Source organism: Quercus robur, chromosome 6 (assembly GCF_932294415.1).
Source record: "Quercus robur chromosome 6, dhQueRobu3.1, whole genome shotgun sequence".
NCBI classification, from domain to species: domain Eukaryota; kingdom Viridiplantae; phylum Streptophyta; class Magnoliopsida; order Fagales; family Fagaceae; genus Quercus; species Quercus robur.
This window is the reverse complement of record NC_065539.1, coordinates 1,796,660-1,818,770: the sequence shown is the minus strand read 5'-3', so window position 1 is coordinate 1,818,770 and position 22,111 is coordinate 1,796,660. Positions and strand designations below refer to the sequence as shown.

General features: G+C 34.3%; 1 protein-coding gene and 1 pseudogene across 1 annotated transcript; both read right to left on the bottom strand.

The window, feature by feature from the left end:
• Positions 1-15: 15 nt before the first annotated feature.
• On the bottom strand, positions 16-2,743 carry LOC126689578 (probable serine/threonine-protein kinase PBL10; annotated as a pseudogene).
• A 14,768-nt stretch (positions 2,744-17,511) lies between these two features.
• On the bottom strand, positions 17,512-19,841 carry LOC126690520 (NEP1-interacting protein 2-like). The gene is made up of 5 exons (XM_050385710.1): positions 19,306-19,841; positions 18,438-18,616; positions 18,198-18,281; positions 17,929-18,096; positions 17,512-17,825 (listed from the first exon to the last, which is right to left on the bottom strand). Exons 1-5 carry the CDS (start codon positions 19,457-19,459, stop codon positions 17,703-17,705), a joined length of 708 nt encoding a protein of 235 aa, XP_050241667.1. The 5' UTR covers positions 19,460-19,841; the 3' UTR covers positions 17,512-17,702.
• Between the last annotated feature and the right edge of the window lie 2,270 nt (positions 19,842-22,111).

Here is a 22,111-nt window from a genome sequence, read left to right as displayed (position 1 = left end):
TCTTCTTCTGTATGATCACGTATTCCCTTTTAAGTTTTTCTTATCAAACTCGACACTAATACTATTTTCCTCTAAACACCTTAAGCTAGTGGTTCGAAAGAAGTAGCTTTCCATCTCTACATGAAATCTCTGAAATCCAACACCATTTAAGCTCACAAAGCTTTGAGAATAATCGTTATCCATTGATTCACAAGGTGCGCTGCTGCCACTTGATAATAGAGCAGCGCTCGAGGGCTGTTTGCTTATAAAGTTGTCAACTGAATGCAGGGCCTCTTCTAGTTCTTGCCACACCTGGTTCATTGTAGGACGTTGTTTGGGTACTTTCACAGAACATCTTAGGCCTAGTTGTGCCATCTTCAGCATTATCTCCATGTTGCATGGCTCTGATAGAAGATTAACATCTAAAATTTCTTCAACGCTGCCTTTCTCTAAGCTAGGCCTTGCCTGCATGCAATTTGTTCATTAGACACAATCCCCATTTTATTTGAACTTGGAACTAGCTAGTAGGGTTAAGACCTTAATGAATGTGTCCGTTTAGTTGCCCTTATTTGCTTAAAGGCGAGACAAAAAATGACTTAAGTAAATAGACTAGTTTTGAAAAAATAAGCTGCCTTATTTGCTTAAAGTTACTTTTTGCTCGCCTTTAAGCAAATAAGCGTGGTCAAACACAAATTAATTAATTGAAACTTTGAATTATATGAGATTATCTTAAATTGTCAAGAAAATTACAATCCTAATCTCCTATTAGATACTTTCAAAATACAGTTGATGTAGTACTCAACACCAATAAAAATATGTCATCACAATAAAATAATAGTACATAAACTCAAGAAGTAATGTGAAAATGTTAATTTTATGTATTAGATGACTTTTGTTATTGGTTTAGAGTAACACCTTAATGATTTTTTTTTTTTTTTTTTTTTTTTTTTTTTTAAATTTATGAACAAATAGGTGCTTCGATTACTTACCCATTCAACGATATGATAATTAGACAGCCTTCCATTAGAGTAAATTGCAAGTCGTGCAGCCCCAAGTTGCAACAATATGACACCAAAACTATAGACATCACTGAATGGGGTCAAATGGAGACTCATACAATAAGCCAGATCAAGGTATCCTGGTGTTCCTTTAATTTGGCTACTGACATGTGATTTGTCCTCAGTAGGCCCCATCTTCACTAACCCAAAATCCGAAACCTTAGCTTTGAACTCATCTCCTACTAGTATGTTACTTGGTTTTATGTCGCGGTGGATTATGCTAGGCTGAATCCCTTCATGCAAATGAGCAATGCCTGCAAAATTTTCAACCAACTTAATTAACACCATTTTTTTTCTTTGTTTTCGATTTTTACAATTATTACAAATTTTATTATATAAATTAATGCATTTTTAATGTTAAAAAAATTAGAAATTTATTTATTTTTGTTGACGTGCTGCCAATGACATTTATTATCACGCCAGTTTATAATCATTTTAGTCTAATGAGGACTGCACCTTTAGCTGCTCCAATGGCTATGTTTACTCTCTGCCTCCAAGTTAAGCTCCTCCCTCTCTTTCCTACATGGTATTAGTATATGAAGTCAACTAAGATAAACATATTTAGGAATGTTAACATGTAGCAATGCATGCCCTTCAACATACCCGTAATTTACTCAAGCAGAGAACCATTTGGAACGTACTCATAAACTAATAATTTTGCACCTTTTGGTCCTGTTCAAGGCATAAATTAAGCTTTCAAAATAAAGAAGGGGCAATATTTGGGTATTATTTTGTACATGGACAGCCTAATTTGATATGTATTTACAATTTCGATACAATTTTACTTGATTATATTTTTCATTCTTTCTTTTTGTGAATATTACTTGAACTGTCATTGCTCCATCTTTATTATATAATCAGCATGGCTTACTTTTTGGGTGATACTGTATCTACGTACCTGGTTCTTCACAATATCCCACCAGACTTACAAGGTTCTTGTGCTTTACTTTTGAAAGTAGCATCACTTCTGATCAAGAAACCACAACAAATAATCAACAAGTATAAAGACATAAAAAAATAAAATAAAATAACAATAACTTTCTTTTGCCAGGCTATAAAGACAACATGTTGTAATTGAGTACAATTAGTAGCGGATAAATAAAATTGATATAGCACCAATCACAACTTACCACCATAACAAGTTATGAAAAAATTGTGAAATAGTCTTAAGCATTGTTCTCACTAAACACAATAATTACATGCCTTAATTTTCTGGGGTGGAAGAAATTGAAACTTTTTCATATATTTTTGAACAAACATGTGTGAATTGAAACTTAATTACCATTTCTGAATTCTTCAACGCTTTGGGAAGAATCAGCAAGGGGTCTCTTAATAGCTAGTGTTCCTTCTACATCGAAGTCCCCCTTGTAGACATTCCCAAATGCACCTGAACCCGGCAAGCAATCTTGGCTGAAATTGTTGGTAGCCTTCTCTAGCTCCACCAACTGGAAGCGCCGCAACAATATATTCTCGAATTTCAAGCTCCCTAATCATCATTTTCCCAACTCAGAACTGAGATTTATAAGCAAAAAGAATTCACAAAGAATTTGAAGCACAAAAAGTCACTAACCTTTCTTCTTGTAACGTTGCTTGAGAATTGGAAAGAGTTTTCTTTTGCATAAGTAGCAAAATAAGGCAACCACCAATATACTTAAAATTGGTGGTGCTGAAACTGAAGCTACTACAAGAAATTGTCTAATTGCCATTACAAAATTTGATAGTGTCCTAAAAGAGAAAGCTTCGTGAACCTGTATGTTTGGTTGTTTTTTTCACTTTTGTTCCATTTTCACTTGTATGAAATATTTGCTTCAATGAAGAGAAAGATAGTAGGAAATGTTAAGCAGAGGACATTGTAGTTTGATAAAGATTAACGAACAATGCCGGCTGTATATTTATTTTCAAAGTTAGCTAGTATATGTTTTCAGAGTCGTTTACCATGTCATTTGTGACTTAGTCTTCTTTCTTCGGACGGCACATAGGCCAAGAGAACATGTACAACTATACTTTTACGTAAATTCATGCATGTATACTTTGTTTGCCCGAGAAGGCATTGAATCCCCATGCTTGTCTAGTGATTCATAAGTGAAATAGGACTTATAAAAACGAAAAAAGAAAAAGAAAAAAGTGAAATAGGATAAAATATATACGGGTCTAGTTTAGTCAGTTGCTCTTTTTTTATTAATTTATATATATATATATATATATTTTGTGTGTAATATAAAAGGATTTATATTTCTTTATTTTTAGGTTAAAAAGTGCAAATTATACCACTAAAATTTAAGGGTTTTTGAATTTTATACCCTAAAGTTATACTTAGAGTGCGTTTGGATTCGGCTGAAAGTTCCCTGCGTTTGCGTTTTGTCTGTTTTTTTTTTTTTTTTTTTTTTTTTTTTTTTTTTTTTTCACGCGTTTTGGGTTTGCGGCTACTGTTCATGCACTGTTCAATGAACAGTAGCCGCAAACTTTGACTTTTCAAATTTTTTTGACCAATCACAGCACATCGTGTACTGTTCACGGACCCACAAATTTCACTTTTCAGTAACTTTTTCATTAAAAATGGGTCCCACGATACTATTCACACATTTAAAAATTATTTCGCTACAGTGTTTTTCAGTTTTCAGTTTCAGTTTTCAGTTTTCAGCTGTATTCAAACGCACCCTTAATTTACATTAGTATCTTTTCATAAGTTCTTTTGTTGATGTGTCTGTTAATTAAGTGCCACGTAAGCTTATGGTGTATTAATTAATCCAATTGAAACGTGGCATGTGGATTTACTTATTCCACTTCAGACAAAATTGCCTAAAATGTTTTAAATAATTAAAATAAAAACTTTTTAGAAATATAAGAAATCAAAGTCTAAAACCAAAAATAAAATAATTCAATTTTTTTTTCTTAAACATTTTCTAGGGACCTAAACAAACAAAAAAATTTCTCAAATTTTGCCAAGAAACCATGCTAAGAAAGATCATAAGCAGAAATGACAAAGAAAAACTAGAAATAGAGGAAGGTAAATACATTTTAGCAAATATATTTGTGTAATAGAAGAGAAGAACGAAACACAATTGTAAGGGCACGTTTTGGTTCCTAGGCCAAAAAAGTAAAAGGACTAAGGGTTCGTTTGGATACAGCTGAAAACTGAAAATTGAAAATACTGTAGCAAAATAATTTTTAAATGTGTTAATAATACCGTGAGATCTATTTTTAATGAAAAGTTACTGAAAAGTGAAATTTGTGGGTCCCGTGAACTGTGCACAGGTGCACTATTCACGCAGAAAGTCAACATTCACGGCTTAAAAAAAAAAAAAAAAAAACCTGAAAACGCAAAAGCAAAACGCAAATCATCTGGATCCAAACGCCACCTAAGACCCAAAGAGCCCAATATGATGAATTCGTAGAGAGTGGGTTGGAAACTAGACTTCAATGAGTTGGACAACAATCATAGTAGGTTAAAGATGACGAGAAAACAAAGATAAACAAATTTTGTGCAAGGAAAATCTTCCTCAATAAAGTTTGAGGAGAGTAGTTCGTGTATATAATTCTCTTGAACTTGATTATAGTTCTTATTGCTACAGTGTTTATTTATTTATTTATTTATTTACAGATTCTCAGATTTTCCCCTAGTAATGGGGGTCTTTCTTCTTTATATTACCATGTTTTTCTTCATTTTAGCCTTCCACGTGTAAATCAAACCGCCGGCTTTGATCCTTGTCCCATTAGCACATTCCTGAAGTCATTGGGGGTAACTGTAAGGCTGAATACTACTATTCAGATATCACATTTACATAAATGCGGTCAAGAAGTTAGCTGCAGAGCATTTAATTCAGTAGCAGCAGCTTTCTTCTAGATAGTTCTCAACTTCCCCTTGTCCTATTCTTTCTTGATACTTATCCTTATCAGTAAAATTATTCGATGTGTCGTTCTTGATGGCAAGTCGAACCTTTGACCTCTACTCTGCTTAGCCGAGGAGGCATTTCTCCTTGGACTACTTTCCCAAACCTTTATGACCAAAATCCTTCCATAACTTACTTATTTGTACGTAGATATGGCAAAATGGGTGGGTCGGATTCGGGTTAGGTCAATCGGGTTGCATGTCAAACGGGTTGTAGGTAAAAAACGGGTCATTTTAAGCGGGTTAAAAACTGGTTCGAGTCAATCGGGTTGTAGGTCGGGTCGGATTAACTTGTATTTTTCACATGAATTGTTTTTATAAAAAAAACAACATGCATTTGCCATTTGAAAAGTCATACAACAAATTACTTTGAATTCACCACTTATATCAAGAATGAACTACACTTATTAATACTTATTCAATAACTTTAAAAATTATACAAATCCTAACATTGCTATCTAAAACAAAATAACACAAAGATAAGTAAAAAAAATACACAAGTTTTATTTCTACACAATATCAACATCCCAAAATATAAAACAAAATTACAAATGACTTATTGGATAATTCATTTGACAAAGAATAAAAACATATAAAAAATTTACAATCTTGAAAATTAATTTTATAATCTATTGTCAATTGTGGTTGGCACTCTATTTCAATTTGAGATATACATTAAAGTTTGATTGTTTACTTATTTATACATTGTCTCTTTTATGAATATCATATCATTGTTAAGCAACACACACTCTAGGAAATATAATAATTTATTTTGAAAAATCATTTATTTTGGACATAAATTGTTATAAAATAGGTCTAAGCATTCATAATTTATGTTAATTTGGCTTTATTATTTTCGCACTTGTGAATGTTTCTCACATATGTTTATAATTTTAAATCTATATTTTTAACTGTACTGTAACCAAATTATCTTGGCATGTACTTTGCTATTTAATATCTAAAAATCTTTACTCATTACAGAATGCTCAACCATTCATCTTTCAATTAATTTGCATGCAATTATGTAAATGTCTCAATTGTTTCCTTAAAACTCACAACAAACAATTAAACCAATATTGTCTTAATTTTATTATTTTTTTACCCAAATTTTTTTTTTAAATGATTCGGGTTTGGGTCGGGTTGACCCACACAAAAAACATGAGTCGGGTCACGGGTCAACTTGTTTTTGTTTCGAGTCAAAAAAATCAGATTCGGGTCAGGTCAAAAAATTCTGACCCGTTTTTCCGTGCCTATTTGTATGTCTTTGTTAAGGTTTAACCATCCTCGAACAGCTAAACGTCCTCGGACAAGGCCCGCGGTCTAATATATATTTGTACGGCAACGAGGTCCCAAGACCTAAATGGGCCCTGGACTCAGGCCCAATGGCACGACCCTATCACTTTAAATTCTGCTTGAAACTACCTTCACGAACTACGAGTTTTGAGCCTCGACCCTTAACCGATGCTCGGCATAAATTACCCGAACAAACAATGAAACCTTGTCCGGATGTACCATAGGATGCTCGGCAGTTCAGGAAACATCACTACCGAGCATGTTAACCTGAATTGGAGCCAAGTTCCAAAGCCATAATCGCTACATTTCACTCTCACCTAAACATCCACTTACAACAGATAATATTGGACCTTCAATTGCACTAACAATGGCAGTAATTATGATCTCCCCACTAACTCAGAGCTATAAATAGGAGAAGCTGAGGAAGAAATAGAGGTTCAGAAAAAAGAGAGAAAAAACAGTCATTCAGGAAGGGAGAGAGGATATTACTTTGAGTCTCTGTGCCGAGAACGACCCAAAGTAGGAAATCCTAAATGGAAATACCTGTCAGTGTCTGGAAAGATTTTAACCTTCAAAACCTCCTTGGCACCGTCCGCCCTTGTTTCCCCTCGGGGCTTCTGTAATTGTTATAAAGTTTCTTTTTCGGTGGCCTCCACTTGTCAAATCTGTTCGCCCTTCCATCTGACCGCAGCGACAAGACACTGCCTAGCCACTCGTTGGCTCTCTCGTACCACGGCGACTCCATACTCGGTGGGAAATTTAACTTTCACGTGCAGGGTGGACGGAACAGCCTTTATTGCGTGAATCCACTGCCTTCCCAGGATTGCAGTGTACGGTGAGAATGATTGGACTACTATGAAGGTCACCATTACTTCCTTGCCTTCCATGTCCACCGAGAGAGAAATCTGACCTTCGGGGATCATGACTCTTCCGTCAAACGAGACCAGCGGCGTATCATATTTCACCAACTCCTGGCTCTTCAATCCGAGCCCTTCGAACAAATCCAGGGTACATTACGTCAGCTCCGCTTCCCTGGTCTATCATCACTCTTTTCACCAAGAACCCACTTATCCGAGCTGTTACTACCAACGCATCATCATGAGGTTGGATCGTCCCCTCCAAGTCTTCCTCGTCAAAAGAGATTGTCAGCCGACCAACTTTCATCATTTTCTCGTGTGATTCTCCCTCCGCGAAAGGCCACTGTCAGTACTCCCTTAGCTGCGGCCGCATCTCTCGGGGGCAGCGTGGATGACTTCGATCACTCCCAACGGGGGTGGGAGGGGGATTCCTTTTCTGCTGAACACCCTGGCCGGCATCTCGGTCTACGGAGTCCACTACGAACTCTTTCAGATACCCTGCTTTTACTAGCTGCCCAAGATGATCTTTTAGTACCCGACACTGCTCGGTGGTGTGCCCTTTATCCCTGTGGTATGTGCAGTATAAGTTTTGATTCCTCCGAGATGGGTCACCCCCCATCTTGTTCGGCCACCTGAAGAACAATTCGTTCTTAATCCGAACTAGAATTTTGTGCACAGGCTCTTTGAACGCCACATTAACTCCTTCAATTTGCGCCTCTGGTTCCTGCATCCTAAAATCTTTTTTCGGTTTTGTCAGAATAATGCCCTGCCGAGATCTGCCGAGTAACGGGGCCTTCCCCTTATTCTACATCCGATCATCTTCCAGGCACTTATACTCCTCAATGCGCCTCATAAGTTGCCTCATATCCTCGGGAGGTCTTTTCGTCAGCGACTCCCGTAGTTCAGAATCCTCGGGGAGCCCCATCCTGAAGGTGCTTGCCGCTATCTTCTCATTTCCCCCACCGATCTCGTTGTATAGTTCCTAGTACCAACTGGCGTAACTCCGAAGGGTTTCACCGACCCTTATCTTTATGGAAAGTAGCGCATCCATCGGCTGCGGCACTTGGCTGCATGTCACGAATCTACTGCCGAACTCTTGGATCAGCTCGGCGAAGCTGCGAATGGTACCTTTTTGTAACCCATTGAACCATCTCAGGGCCGTAGAGCCGAGACTAGAGGGGAATACCTTACACATCAGCGCATCATTGTGTGCATGCAAGGACATCATGTGGATATAATGACTGACATGCTCCACAGGATCCGTCTTCCTATTGTAGGAATTGAATGGTGGTCATGTAAATCGACTCGGCAATGAAATTGAACGGGCAGCTCTTCGTAAGGCTCGGCTCATGGCGCCTATGGCAGCATTGTGGGGTTGCCGTTCCTCTGGTGAATCCGATCCTCAGTCGTCGTATCCGTGCGAACGTGAACGGTTCTGGTGATGACGTGTCTCTCGGGAGTGTGAGTGATTCCTGCACCGGCGTGATTCTCGAGAGGGTGATCGGTTTTGGAATCGTTAGGTACCGGATTGGCTAGAACCCTCTTCGCCTCAATTTCCCGTGCTATCATCTCTCCTTTGCCGGTGGTTTCGGTCCCTTTCCTGGCGTCGACCCCTTACTTCCAACTCCAGATCCATTACCAGTTTGCGCAACTGCTCCAGCTCTCGGTCCCTATCATCACGCTGCCCGTGTCCCGAGACACCCAACATCGTTCGGTGGGTCTGGTCCGATCCTTCTCCCAGGCTAGATTCTTCTTCTCCTCACAGACGCTCCCTATCCTCACGCCTTTTCTGTCTTCTTTCCCACCATGTGGAACCCTGAGAAGATCCTATCGAACAGCTCTAGGCGCGCCCTCCCGAACGCCCCTCGAACATTTCCCTTGCTTGAGTCTCAGTCGAACTAGAGCATTTCCGGCGCGCACAGTATTCTTGGACCCTTCATCCCTACAACAATAATAATTAGACATTGGAGAAAACTTTTACTCAAACTCAAGCTTTGCTTTTGTTTATTTTCCTGCTATTAGCAGCATGTGCAACATATTATTATTTGGGCCAGTGCCTATTTGTTTGGGTCCCTAGAAACTTATTTATTGTTTGATTTTTAAAATTTTTTTGGGGTTCCCTAAAATTGTTGTAGAAAATGAAAAAAAGAAGAAGGAATTATTGTATTTTTTTTTAGTTCTTATTTCAAATATTTAAAAATAGGTTTTTTTTTTTTTAGGTTTTTAATTTGACGTGAGTAGATAAATCCATGTGTCATGTTTCAATTGGATCAATTAGTATACTTCATAAGTTTATATGGCACTTAATAGACACGTCAACAAAAAACTAATAAAGAGATCGCTGATGCAAATTAAGTATAATTTCATGAAGTAAAATCTAAATTCTGAAATTTTAAAATATAAAATTCAAAGACTTTTAAACTTTAGGGATGTTATTTGCACTTTAACCTTATTTTTAATACTAGGTTATTTGCACTTTAACCTTATTTTTAATACTAGGTTTTAAGGTTTTCCAACTCAAAACAAGGTTTGTTAAGGAATTGTTTTCACTCTTTTTGACTTGGTAGTATTTTGGTGGGGGGGGGGGGGGGTGGGGTGGTTGAGATTATTTATTTATTTATTTTGGATTATAGAATTCTTTCTTGTAAATTCAATGAATTATTTATAAATTTAAGTATTTATACTCAAATAAAAATTGACCTAACATTATCATGCTTCCTTTTCTGCATTAAGAACTGACACATAATGAGTAGGACTTGATGTTGTATAAAATTTCTACAAGTTCACCAATCCTTGTCTCCATCATATCATCAATTTTATATTTTGTATTTATATGGGATTTGTGGGTGTAAAATAACTTTTAGCGACGTTACTAAATAATAATAATAATAATCTATTGCTAAATTTAGGACCAGCTGGAAAAAAAAAATATATATATATATATATATTTTTTTTTTACTAGGTCTAGGATATATATGCATCCAAAAGCTTGAACCGAATTCCAAATTAGAGCCACTATATTTTTTTAATTCTACATTTCTAGAAAGAAAAAATTATATTTTTATTGGACTGTTTCAAACAGTTTAAAATCACAAACCGATATTATTATATAATCATTAAAACAAATGGAAATGTTGTGGGTTCCAGTTAGCTTAACTGGTAAAGTATCTGATGGTTGTATAAGAGATCTGGGGTTTAATCCCCGTCTACACCAAAAACTGATTGGTGTCTTGGTCTGATGATAAAGAGTTATCATCAGAAGCAGTGGCGGAGCCACATACTTGGCCCCCCCAAAATTTAAAAAAATTATTTTATAGTATGTATATTATTTACATTTTTAAAAATGTAGCATGTAAAAATTGAAGTTGGCCCTCCCAAATTTTGAGTTATTTCAATGGTGCTCTTAAAAGAAAAAGGAATTGTATTAAAATCAAATAATTTAAGAGGTTTAACAAATTAAATTGTGTAGAAAATGATAAATTTTTGTACATGTCTAATAGAAGAAATACATGACTTTTATATACTCATTAAAATTTAGAAAATGATAAATTCTCTTAGTAAATTAATTTATATACATGTGTGTAGAAGTTTGTCTTAACTAATATATTAGCATTACAACTTGGCCCCCCCAAACCAAAATTTCTGGCTCCGCCCCTGATCAAAAGCGGACGTCATAGGTTAAAAATCTCTGAAAAAAAAAAACAAATGGAAATGTTGCTTATCTACCGTTTGAATTTTTTTAGTCATTGTTTGACATTCCCACCAAATTAATAGGCTCAGAAATAAGTTTTTTTTTTTCCCCCTCTCAATAAAGGATAATAGGATCCTTCTAAATCTAATCCTTATTTTCTGTCTACATCCTGACTTAACAAGTTAGAGATGTGAATAAACCCAATCCTGAAACAATAATGAGGCTCAGGAGAAAGTATCTTCTGCATTGAATAGATGCACTACGCATCTCACAACATATAGGTTTCCTTTAGTAGCAAACCCACATTACTATAAGATAATCATTAATTAGATGGACATCGATGGAGAATAGGCTTAGAGTTAGTTCATATATGGGCAAGACATATAAACATGTACATGCTAACCCCAACAAATTAGAGAGAAATAGGACAAAAAAGCCGGGAGGCTTCTGAAGTGGCCAAATTAGAAAGGGGTGGAATTGGATGTTCAACAAATCTCCCCAATTGAGGTTCAAATCTCCCTAATATTAGAGATTGTAGCTAGAGCGTATGTGTGGCACAATTGTTTTCTATGTAATTATGTAGGAATTGTTTTAACAATTATCAAAACGATTCATACGTGATTGGTCATGAGAAAAGCTTAAAATGGCCAAATTAGAAAGGGGTGTAATTGGAGGCACCCCAATTGAGTTAGTGCATAAATGTGTGGCACATAGCCACAAATATCTTCTATGGTTCTTGTAGGGCTAAAAATTTGGAGCCTAAGCCCAAAATGTATGGAGTCTTGGTCCAATGAGCCAAATACAATGAATTTGCAGAGAATGGGTCAAAGAATTGGGTCCTAATGAATTGGACAACGGCTAGTATTGGATCAAAAGACAATCAAGCACAAATAAGAGATATTGATGTCTGTGGACTTTCAGTCCGAGGAGGCCACAATTATTGTATATTGATCACAGTTGGATACTAAGATAGTTTAGATTGTTACAGTGTTTTCTTTTTGTTTTTCCGATCCCCTTCTCATGGGGGTTCTTCCACATTTTATAGCTCCTTTCTGATCATCTTGACCCTACACTTGTTGATAATCTGAATCCACACTTGAGTGCCCATCTCATTAGACACCCCTTTCAGCCTTCTGTGAGTTATGGTAGCCAAGGCAGCACTGTTCAGAGGTTTTCTTCACATAAATGCGGCCAGAAAAGTAACTGCAGTGCATTTAATACGGTGGTAGCAGCTTTTTCTTAGATATTTTGAGTTTCCTTTCTTCTCGTACTTTCATAGGGCACATTTAGTGTATACTTGGACTACACTTGTCGTGTCCGAGGAGGTATTCCTCCTCGGATATCCTTCTATTCATACCCCATTTGTGAGATTTCAACTAGGAACCTCTTAGTAGCTATTCATTCCTCCTCGAACTTGTCTATGTCCTCGGACAAGGCCCAAGGTCCAATACGCTACTTTGGGCCCTAGTCCCTACAGATCTATATATGTGAAAGGGGTGGGAATTGTTTTTAATAATACTCATGTGTAACAATTCTTACACATATATATTTGATCATGAGAAACCCTTAATTTTCTATCAATAAAAGTGAAGGGACAATTGGGAAAAATCACATGAACCTATGACTACTAAAAATTTCCCTAAAAGGGAAGGCACAATTCGAAAATCATTCAATTGATGCATGTAGCATGTGACAGGATCACATGATCCACTTTATTTTTGAAAAGGAAATCATCTTTTTTATTATATAAACCTTACAAACTGATGCAACAATAAATATAATTAGTAGACTTCAACTACTATTTAAATTATGGGTTCTAGTTTGCTCAATTGGTAAAGTATGGTTGCATAAGAGATTTGGAGTTCAATTCTCGCCTACACAAAAAATCAATTGGTTTTTTGGTTGAAACTCTATCCAAAAAAAAAAAAAAAAAAAAAAACCTACTATTTAAATTTTTTTTTTTGGTGATTTGTAACACATCGATTTGTAAGTTCTATATCACAAAATTTGTAGTATTTTTTTGGAAATTTTTGAAAAATAAAATGTAAGAGAAGGTATACAGTATACCATCCTTATAGTAATAATAAACTCAAGTGCTAGTTGGGACTTGGGACTCAGGAAGGATCGAAATTAGGGAAAAGAGGTTGTGTGGTGCAAAGAGTCGGTAACATTGATACGGTGCCTTTTGAATGGAAGAAAATCACTGGAAGACTTTAGTGGGAAATTGACATATGGTTTTCTCACGGTTGGTTTGACAATTGACACACAAATTTTTGGTAAGTTGTCTCCTTCATTTAATAAAGTGCCGAAAGAGAAAGTAAAGATTCAAGCCAATGAGGAATTAGAACACAAAATGCTCTATCACCGCACACTCTTGATGCGATGGTCACTCCACAAGTATAAGTGCTTATGAGGTATGGGGAGTAAAGGTTGGGGTTCAAGTCTTCATAATGGAGCTTCACACATATATACACTTAGATTAAGTTAGAGTAGAATTTATATTTTGTAAAAAAAAACACAAAATGCTCTATATACTTAAGAAAGTAGAAAAAATTTTGGACCATGGCTTAGCTCTTCTTCTTCCTCTTCTTCTTCTTTTGTAACGGATAGGGTATTGGTTTAGGAAATTTTTTTTAGAAATTTTTTTTGAAAAAAAAAAAAGTAATTAATTTTTTTAACAACTTTTTATATTTTTTTTTTATAAAAGTAATATTAAAATTTTCCTAAAATAGTTTATTAACAAATACCCAAAAAAAATCCTAAAATAATATTTTTTACATAACCCTCCCTTTTTTTCTTTTTTGATGGGAACCCTCCCTTTATTTATACATACAAATTAGAAAGCTATGTTTTTAAATGGAAAATACCCTGGGCTACCTTATTTACTTATTATATCTAAAGTCAGACATAATTATACTGATAGAACTTTTAGAACTAAAAAGCACTTCAATAAATAATAATAATAATAATAAAAAGGTGCCTGGTGACCCATTAAGATTGCCTTTGGGATAGCTTATTTTTGGACAATTTTTTTTACTATTTTGTTTATTTTTGCTATTATTTATGTGTTTCATTGTACTTTTTGATACTATTCATGAATCTCATTGTATTATTTCAGCAAACTTTTATCTTTATCTATCGTATTTAGCTTTATCTATCGTATTTTCAGCAAAAAAATTTTAATTTCAGCTAAATAAACTATTTTCAAACGGATTCTAAAAAGAACTTTAGGGTCCTTAAAACTAAAAACGACTTTAATTTTAAGCCTAAAACTGAAATTTTTAGAAAAAAAAGGTCTACAACTAATTGTTAATAATTTATAAATTTAGAACTTTAAAGTATTATACACTGTTAATTCGCCACGCACTAAAAACATCAGAGTTTTACAGTTAAACCTCCAAAGGTTTGTCTTGCACTACGTAATGCAGATCCTCAAAATACTTGTTTAAGTTGAAAAGCTCTTTTGAGCAAAAATGAGGGCAAAAAAAACTTTCCAATTCACTGCTCATGATTTATGGATCCAGAACTTTAAAACACTTTTCACTATAGTTTGCCAAACACCCAAAATACTAATGAGCTCTTCAGTTAAAACTTTATATCACAAAAGCTATATGCTAAAAATTTATAATTAAAGCTCTACTTTCTAGAACAATGTCAAGTAAACATTATATCGTAGAAGCTCTAGTACAAAAGTTCTACATTTAAATCCCTTCTTCCAATAGTTAGTTTCGATTGGGATGGTCGCAGGGTTGGACAGAGTTGGATCATGGGTGCTTTATCCTTGTTCCATCCCCTTTTCAGGACCAGAGCAGGACAAGTACTTATGGAGGTGTATAGGGTGGAGGCATTTTTCATCCCTAATTACAAGTTAGGTAGCCCTATCACCAATGAGATAAGGATGAGAGAGAAAAGGGAGGGGTGGCAATGAGAGTGCCATGAGAAATCAAACAAGTGTTTATGAGATGATAATAAAATATGTATAAAAATTAATTTATAAAAAAGCACTGCATAAAAATAAACTAAATTATATATACATATCACTCAAGGTGGAAAAAATCTATGTGGGGCGGAACGAGGTAGGATCAGTGGTGGTTTCAGAATTTTTTTCCAAGGTGATCATGAAGAAACTTAAATTAAACAAAATTAAATAAAAAGATAAATTCATATATTGACAACAACCAAAAATGAAAGCAAAAAAAAAAAAAAAAAACTCAAATATATGAAGTGTTACAATTTTCTTCTACGATTTTTTGTTTAAAAAAAAAATTGAAATTGTTGCATGATAATTAATCTCATTATCAATGCTGCAAGCTAAATCTTTTTCAAAATTTTAGTTAAATAAAAATTTTCTTGGATTTTTCTTTTTGTTTGTAAGGGCTCTATATTGTTAAGAGGAACAAAATTTGACTACAAACTTAGTTGTAGTTTAAGATTACAACTTCCACTAAACAAATTAACATGGCTACATATTTTGAAAATCTAACCATTGAATTGTATGTTCTTTAAACACATGTCAAATTTCATGTTAATCGGATGTTATTTACTATTTGATCCATAAACTTATTTTTTGCGTATAATTTTAGACTACAAAAACTCGAAATTTAAACATTTGATTGATGACATAAGTTATTGATCTCTGATCTTCTTAAAGTTTTGCAAGCATGGAAGATATAAGAAAACAAAATGTAATCTAATTATGGATTTGCCAAAATTCGTATCCATTAAAAAAATATCGAGTGAAGTTGTAGCCTTAGTGTACAACTAAGTTAATTTGTTGCTAAATTTTGTCTAAAGTTTAATTATATTGAGCTTAAAAAAATTTAGGATGGTCACACATTTTTTTTAAGGTTAAAAAATCATAAAATTTTTAAATTTTATATATAACAATTTTTTTTTTTTTTTTTTTTTTTAACGTGGAGCCGCCAGTGGGTAGGATGGATTGAATGGGGCGGGAAATTTTCACCATCCCTAATGTCAGACAAGAATGAAGCCTTAACAAGTAGAATGAACTAAATAAGAATTTTTTTTTTTTGAGAAGGGAACTAAATAAGAATTAAACAGGTAAGATGAGACTTTCTTGCCTCTATGTGGACTCTAATTTACCAACAAGTCTAACACGTAATAATGATACTTTACCTTATTCCATTCAATGACTTCCTTTATAAGAAAAAAAAATTCAAGTTACACTTGATCTAATTCTTAATGACGTTACATCATTCTTTTTTTTTTTTTTAAAGGAATATTTCAACAAATCAATCTAGAATTACACTGTTTTGTTATACTTTTCATACTTACAAAATATCAAGATGATTAGAAATCAATAACTATTTTATCATAAAAAGTTTAAATTTCAAGTATTTTTAATTTTAAAATTATATGCAAAACATGAGTTTATGGATTGGAAAATAAATAATATCAAATTAACATGAAGTTTATGAGGCGAGATTTAAGTTACACTTGGGGTAATTTTTGACAATATTACACAATTTAATAATAATTTATTTGGACAAATTCGCCATAGAATTACATTTTCTCCTTATACCTTTTATGCATGCAAAATTTCAATACAATCAAATACCAGTAATTATCTCATCTATACAATGTTAAATTTCAAAAAAAAAAAAAAAAATGAAATTATAAACAAAACATGAGTTTTTAAATTGAATAGTAAATAACAACTTAATAATACAAAATTGGTTTGTGCATTAAACGGAAACGCATAAATCATTGGTGGAAATTTTAAAATATTAGTCCAATTAAAATTTATTAAGTTGTGTAATATTAACAAAAAGTTACATAATATATCCTTCTACATATCAATTGAGGGTCACCAGTGGAATACACTAAGAATTCACTAATGAAATAACGTGAGCAAGAACAGCTGAACTACCTGAGGATCCAACAAACTTCTCTTAGGTAGGCATTATCTAATATGCATGATTCATCCATTAAATGAATTAGGATCAAAAGGTTAAGATGAACCATAATTAGGAGGGACTCTGAAATTTGACTGAACCATAACTAAGTGTTAAGAGTAAGTATGTTGTAGGTGATAGAATATTAAAAGGTTAAGATGATCCACTTGGGTGAGCTACCACAACATTCACCACCCAAGCAGTAATATTTAATGGTCAACTTGGAATTTACAAAGAAAGATGAAGAGGGAAATGAAGAGAGGGAGGCGGTAGTGGTACAAGTATACAATAAAGATGCTTAAATCCTGTTGACTTGGTACACTGTTACCTGTAATCAATCTCCAAACATGCCTAATCTGAGCCATCTCAATTGCGTACTCCCAATATAGGCCTATCATCATCATATTTATCACAACAGTCTCATAAATGAAGGACAAATAGCCGCTTCTACAGGAGCAGTATTGTTGAGAACATGATAAATATAACCAACAAAGTTAGCTCAAGCATTTTGAAGATGACCACAATATTTATGGCAAGAACAAAAATTTTAAATTACATCAAATACTTCCGGACAAAATAATATTTTGGTAACTGCTATCATAGAAACTGGCACTATTCACATCACAACACAGTTTGGCTAGTGAATGGTATCTTGGTTAGTTTTAGATTACTAGCCCTTTCATATACAGATTCTCAATACAATAAAAAAAAAACTAAAGATCCATCCACCATCCTTAAGTAATAGACCTGGGTTTAATCATCAAAGACCTTCAACAACAAGAAAGAGTGAGTAAGGAAGGGGCTGCGAATCCAAAGAAGCAACAAGAACTGTCTGTAACTCAAAATTTTTATACATGATCACTAATTAAGTACAACGATCCAACTCACATCGTGGTAGGCTCCAACTACAAGAGTGACAACGTAACCATATATTGAACAAAATGCAAAAGCCCTAAAAAGTTAAGAACTGTATAAATAATAAAAGAAATTTTCTTCAGTTTATAATTTACAAGAGTAAAGTCACAGATCCCTTCTGCATAGTGGGCAAGAACCATGCCTAAGAAGCCACTTATCTATGCAAGCTAGGTGAAATATATGATGGCAATGAGGCAAGCTCCTAGCCGTCTCTCCGAGTTGAAAGTCCTGAATATGCAGAAATGCACAATGCCAATTAGATAAACATATTTCATAAGTTGGGTATGATAAAGCAAAGGTTAGCTAGAAAAGACGAAACTTATGGCCGAACCTGAAGGCACACTGAGCAAGAGACTCTCTCTCCAGAAGCATCTACATTGTTATTGCTTGTAATTATGATCTTTGGGATTTTTTCAACTGAATCTCCAGGCAATCCTTTAGCCCCACCAGTGTCAAAAATGTTTGGGATCTCATCAAAGCTTGCTTCAACAGCACCCATCTGATTAAGCACAATGAATTTGTAAGCAAACAACAAAAATCCATGCTTAATTTTCTGCACATCTCTGTCAGAGACTAATATTTGCATTGCATTATTATTACCTGACTTTGCACTGCACTTAACATGGCCGGACCAATCCTTTCGCGAACAAGTCTCCCACTTAGAAGGCTAGCTATGACGTCAATCTGTACCATTTTAACATGAATTGGGTTATTGGGGATAGATTTTGCAACATAATTGGAGCTTGGAAACCAAATAGGAACAAAAAAATTGTCAAATCTTTCTTCATTAAACTAACACCATATCACATCAACAATAAGGATGGAAGTTAAATTGCTCACCAAGTAGAGGACACACCCAATACCGGATTCATCCGATTGCCAAAGAACAAGAGAAGATTCAAAAACTTCAATGGAGAAAACAGCTCCCGATATTGCTCCAACAGCAGCCCCTCTAACAAACCCACTTTCAGTCTCTTGGCCTATCAAAGCTCCAGTCATAGCTCCTAACAAGGTACCCACTGCCAAGACAAATGCCCATTTTCCATTAGTATCAGTTTAGGAAAACAAGTAGTTTTCAGTGCTAGAATAATGGTTAAAAGATTAGATTCACCATTTCTTAATAGCTTAAGCTTTTGAGACAATTAGTGATTCATCATGGTATCAGAGAAATTGGTCTTGTGTTCAAACCCTTCCGGGACAAATAGGTAATTAATCATTAAAAAATGAAGGTGTTTAATTCATCCCTTAATACTGAAGGAAACTCCTAGTTATGGATGTATTGTGAATATAGATAAAGGACAACAAATCCAGCACCTCTTTGTCTACACACGCTAAACCTGTTCTCTTCAACTATACTAATCAGAATCCAACAAAAACATACCATGTACCCAATACCTATATATTGTTTTTATTCCAAAAAAAAAAAAAAAAAAAAAAAAACTCATTTCTGTCTTCAATGAATTCTAAATTTTAGTTTTTGCAATTCAATTCAATAGTGGAATCAAAACCCAAATGTGAAAAACAACAAACTATATAAATAAGAACAAGCAAATTCATCATGGTAACAGAGATTAACAGATCAATACAAAAACAAGCCCAAAAATCCAATCTTTTTGCAAGACCCACCTCAGGAAACAAAATCAAATGCCAATTCATAGAAAAACATGAAACAATAAAGAGAATCTGAGGGAGAAAAAAAGAGACCAACCTAATGCAAAGAAGAAGGTGAAGATCGCAGAGAAGATGTTCCCAATAATGGCAGACACAGCAAAATGGCAAGCTTCTCTAACCCTTTCAATGAAATTCCCAAACGAAGATGAAGAAGATGAAGAAAAAAGAGATGGGTATGCAATAAAATCCATTGTCTTGGTCGGGAATTATACAAAGATAAAAGCTTTCTATGGCTGGGGTCTGGTTGATCTTAAAGATTTGGTTTAAATGGACCAATATATATATAAAATGTTTATATATACACAAAAAAAGAGATGGAGATAGAGATGGATGGGTATGCTTAGTGCTTAAGAGAAAAGAGAATGGAGGAAAAAATAAACAAGAAAAACAAAAAACAAATCAACCAACTCGCATTTAAAGCTTTTGTTTAAATTTCTTTCCCCGAAAACCAAAACTTTTTCTTAGCTTAATTTTCTTGTGGCTGATCAAGAAGAAAGGTCTTGTTAAATGTGATTATGAATATAATAGTACTATTAAGGAAGCAGACAGAGAAAGAGAGACAGATGAGAGAAACTTCTTTTGGAGATATATCCACGTGATGTTCACTTCAGCCAATTTTATTCGTCCACAAATTTTTTATTTTTTTCAGCAAATTGTGTTATAATTTTTCGGTGACATACATATTTTTCCACGAGAGATTGGTCATATAGTACAAGTTGGTACTGCGACGTGTGTTTTTTTCATCTTTGGTCGTATTTTTTTTGGTCAGCCAAGCCAAGTACTCTATTTTATATTTATTTTGGCGTTTGGTATTTAGAAATATCTTCCAGAGGTGGGTGGGTTCTATAAGAGACACTCGTTCTGGTTGAACCCCACACCATTTGAAATCAATAGTTCTAATAGTTGTAAGATTACAAATTATTTTACAATTTTTTTGTCACAGTTCTAATGTGACAGATTATGAGTAGTTAACTATCATTTACATATAGATCAATTATTTTTTCTTTACCAATTAGTCTCTGCCACGTCAAAATTGTGATAAAAAGTTGTGAAAAATTACGTAATCCTAGACTTTTTTTCCATTTGAAATTAATCAATGTACCTAAAAGGGTTTAGATTGTTGGGAACCTCTTATATTACGTGGATTTGAGTAATAAGTCATTATCATGAAGTTAAATCTTAACTCCTTCTACTAATCTTGTAGTTTTTAACAACATGAAGTAATAATATTTAAGCATAATCAATGTCTTATTATTGTTTTTAAGCTTTGAATTCATAATTCATCCAGTATCAGGCATGGCTTATGTGGATTAAGTCATAACATGATTTTAAACCTTATATTCACTTAATAATCTTGTGGTTTAAAACAATAAGATTTAATATTCATTAAAAAAAAAACGATTTAATAGTATTTGAATCTAATCAACATCATTGTTTTTAGTATTTGAGCCAAATCAATATCATATATTGTTTTTAAGGTTTGAACTCATCATCTATCCCATATCAAGGATGCCTTACATGTCTTATCAAAAAATAAAATAAAGAAGAGCATGCTTTATGTGGATCGAGTCACAACATGATCTTAAACCTTATGTTCACTTAAAAATATTGTAGTTTCTCTTATAAGAAAAAAATATATTATAGTTTCAAACAATAAGATTTAAATAGTATTTGAGCCGAATCAACATTGGATCATCGTTTTTAATATTTGAACTCAAAGACATATCATGACCCTTGGTCACATGCTTGAGTAGGAATTAACTAAAATGTAATAGATTAGTTACTTTGTTTAAAATGATTTTCATGGTGCCAAGGTAGTGAATATATGCTTTTTTTTTTTTTTTTTTTTTTAATAATGTTCTTAAATGTTTTAAATGGTAAAAATATATATTATTATAATCATGACTTTATAATACTTCTCTTTAAAAAAAAAAAAAAAAAAAAAGTAAATTCCAAAAAACACCCCTGAGGTTTGGATTAATTACAGTTAGGTTCAAGATATTTTAAAAATGATCAATTTGGTCCTTAAAAGACAAAAAAACCCTTACACTGTTATTACCATATTTATTTCCTCCGTTACTTTTTTTTTTTTTTTTCTCAATCCTGTCTGTCTCTCTGTTTCCTCTCTTCTTCCTCATACCTCTCATTCTCCCTCTCATCCTCTCTCTCTCTCTGCAAGCCGATCCACTCTCCTCCCTCTCAAGCCTCTGTTTCTCTCGTCCATGCCTCTTTTCTTCATAGTGGTGCATGGGTTTGGTGGCTGTGAGTTGTGGTTTAGGTGGTTTTTGCGGTGGTGGTGCGTTTTCTAGTGGTTGGTTTTGGTTTGTTGATGATTTTTTTGGTGGGCTCTGATGTGGTTGGTTTGTGGGTTTTTTTTTTCTTTGGCTCTTGTGGCCGGCGGTGGTGGTGGGATCTGATGTTTGTGTGGCTTGTTTTGGGTTTTGGGGGTTTTTTTTTTTTCTTTGGGTTTTCTGGCCGGCGGTGGTTTTCAGTGGTGGTGGTGGTGGTGGTGGTTTCCGGTATGGGGTGGATTTGCAGTGGAGGATGCTATGGTTTTTTGGATTTGTAGTGGAGGATGCTAAAGGTTTTTTGGATTTGGGTCTTTATGCTATGGTTTGGCTAGGTTTTATGGCTGGTGGTGGTTGTAGCAGATCTGAGGTTAGAGAGGGAGAGTGGGGTTTTGGCTGTGAGAATCAAAGGAACCACCAAGAGGGAGAGTAGGTCTGTGAGGAAGGAAGACAAGAAAAGAAAAGTGTAACGGAGGGTTAAGAGGGATAACGGTGTAAAGGTTTTTTTGTCTTTTAAGGACCAAATTGGTCATTTTCAAAGTATCTTGGACCTAA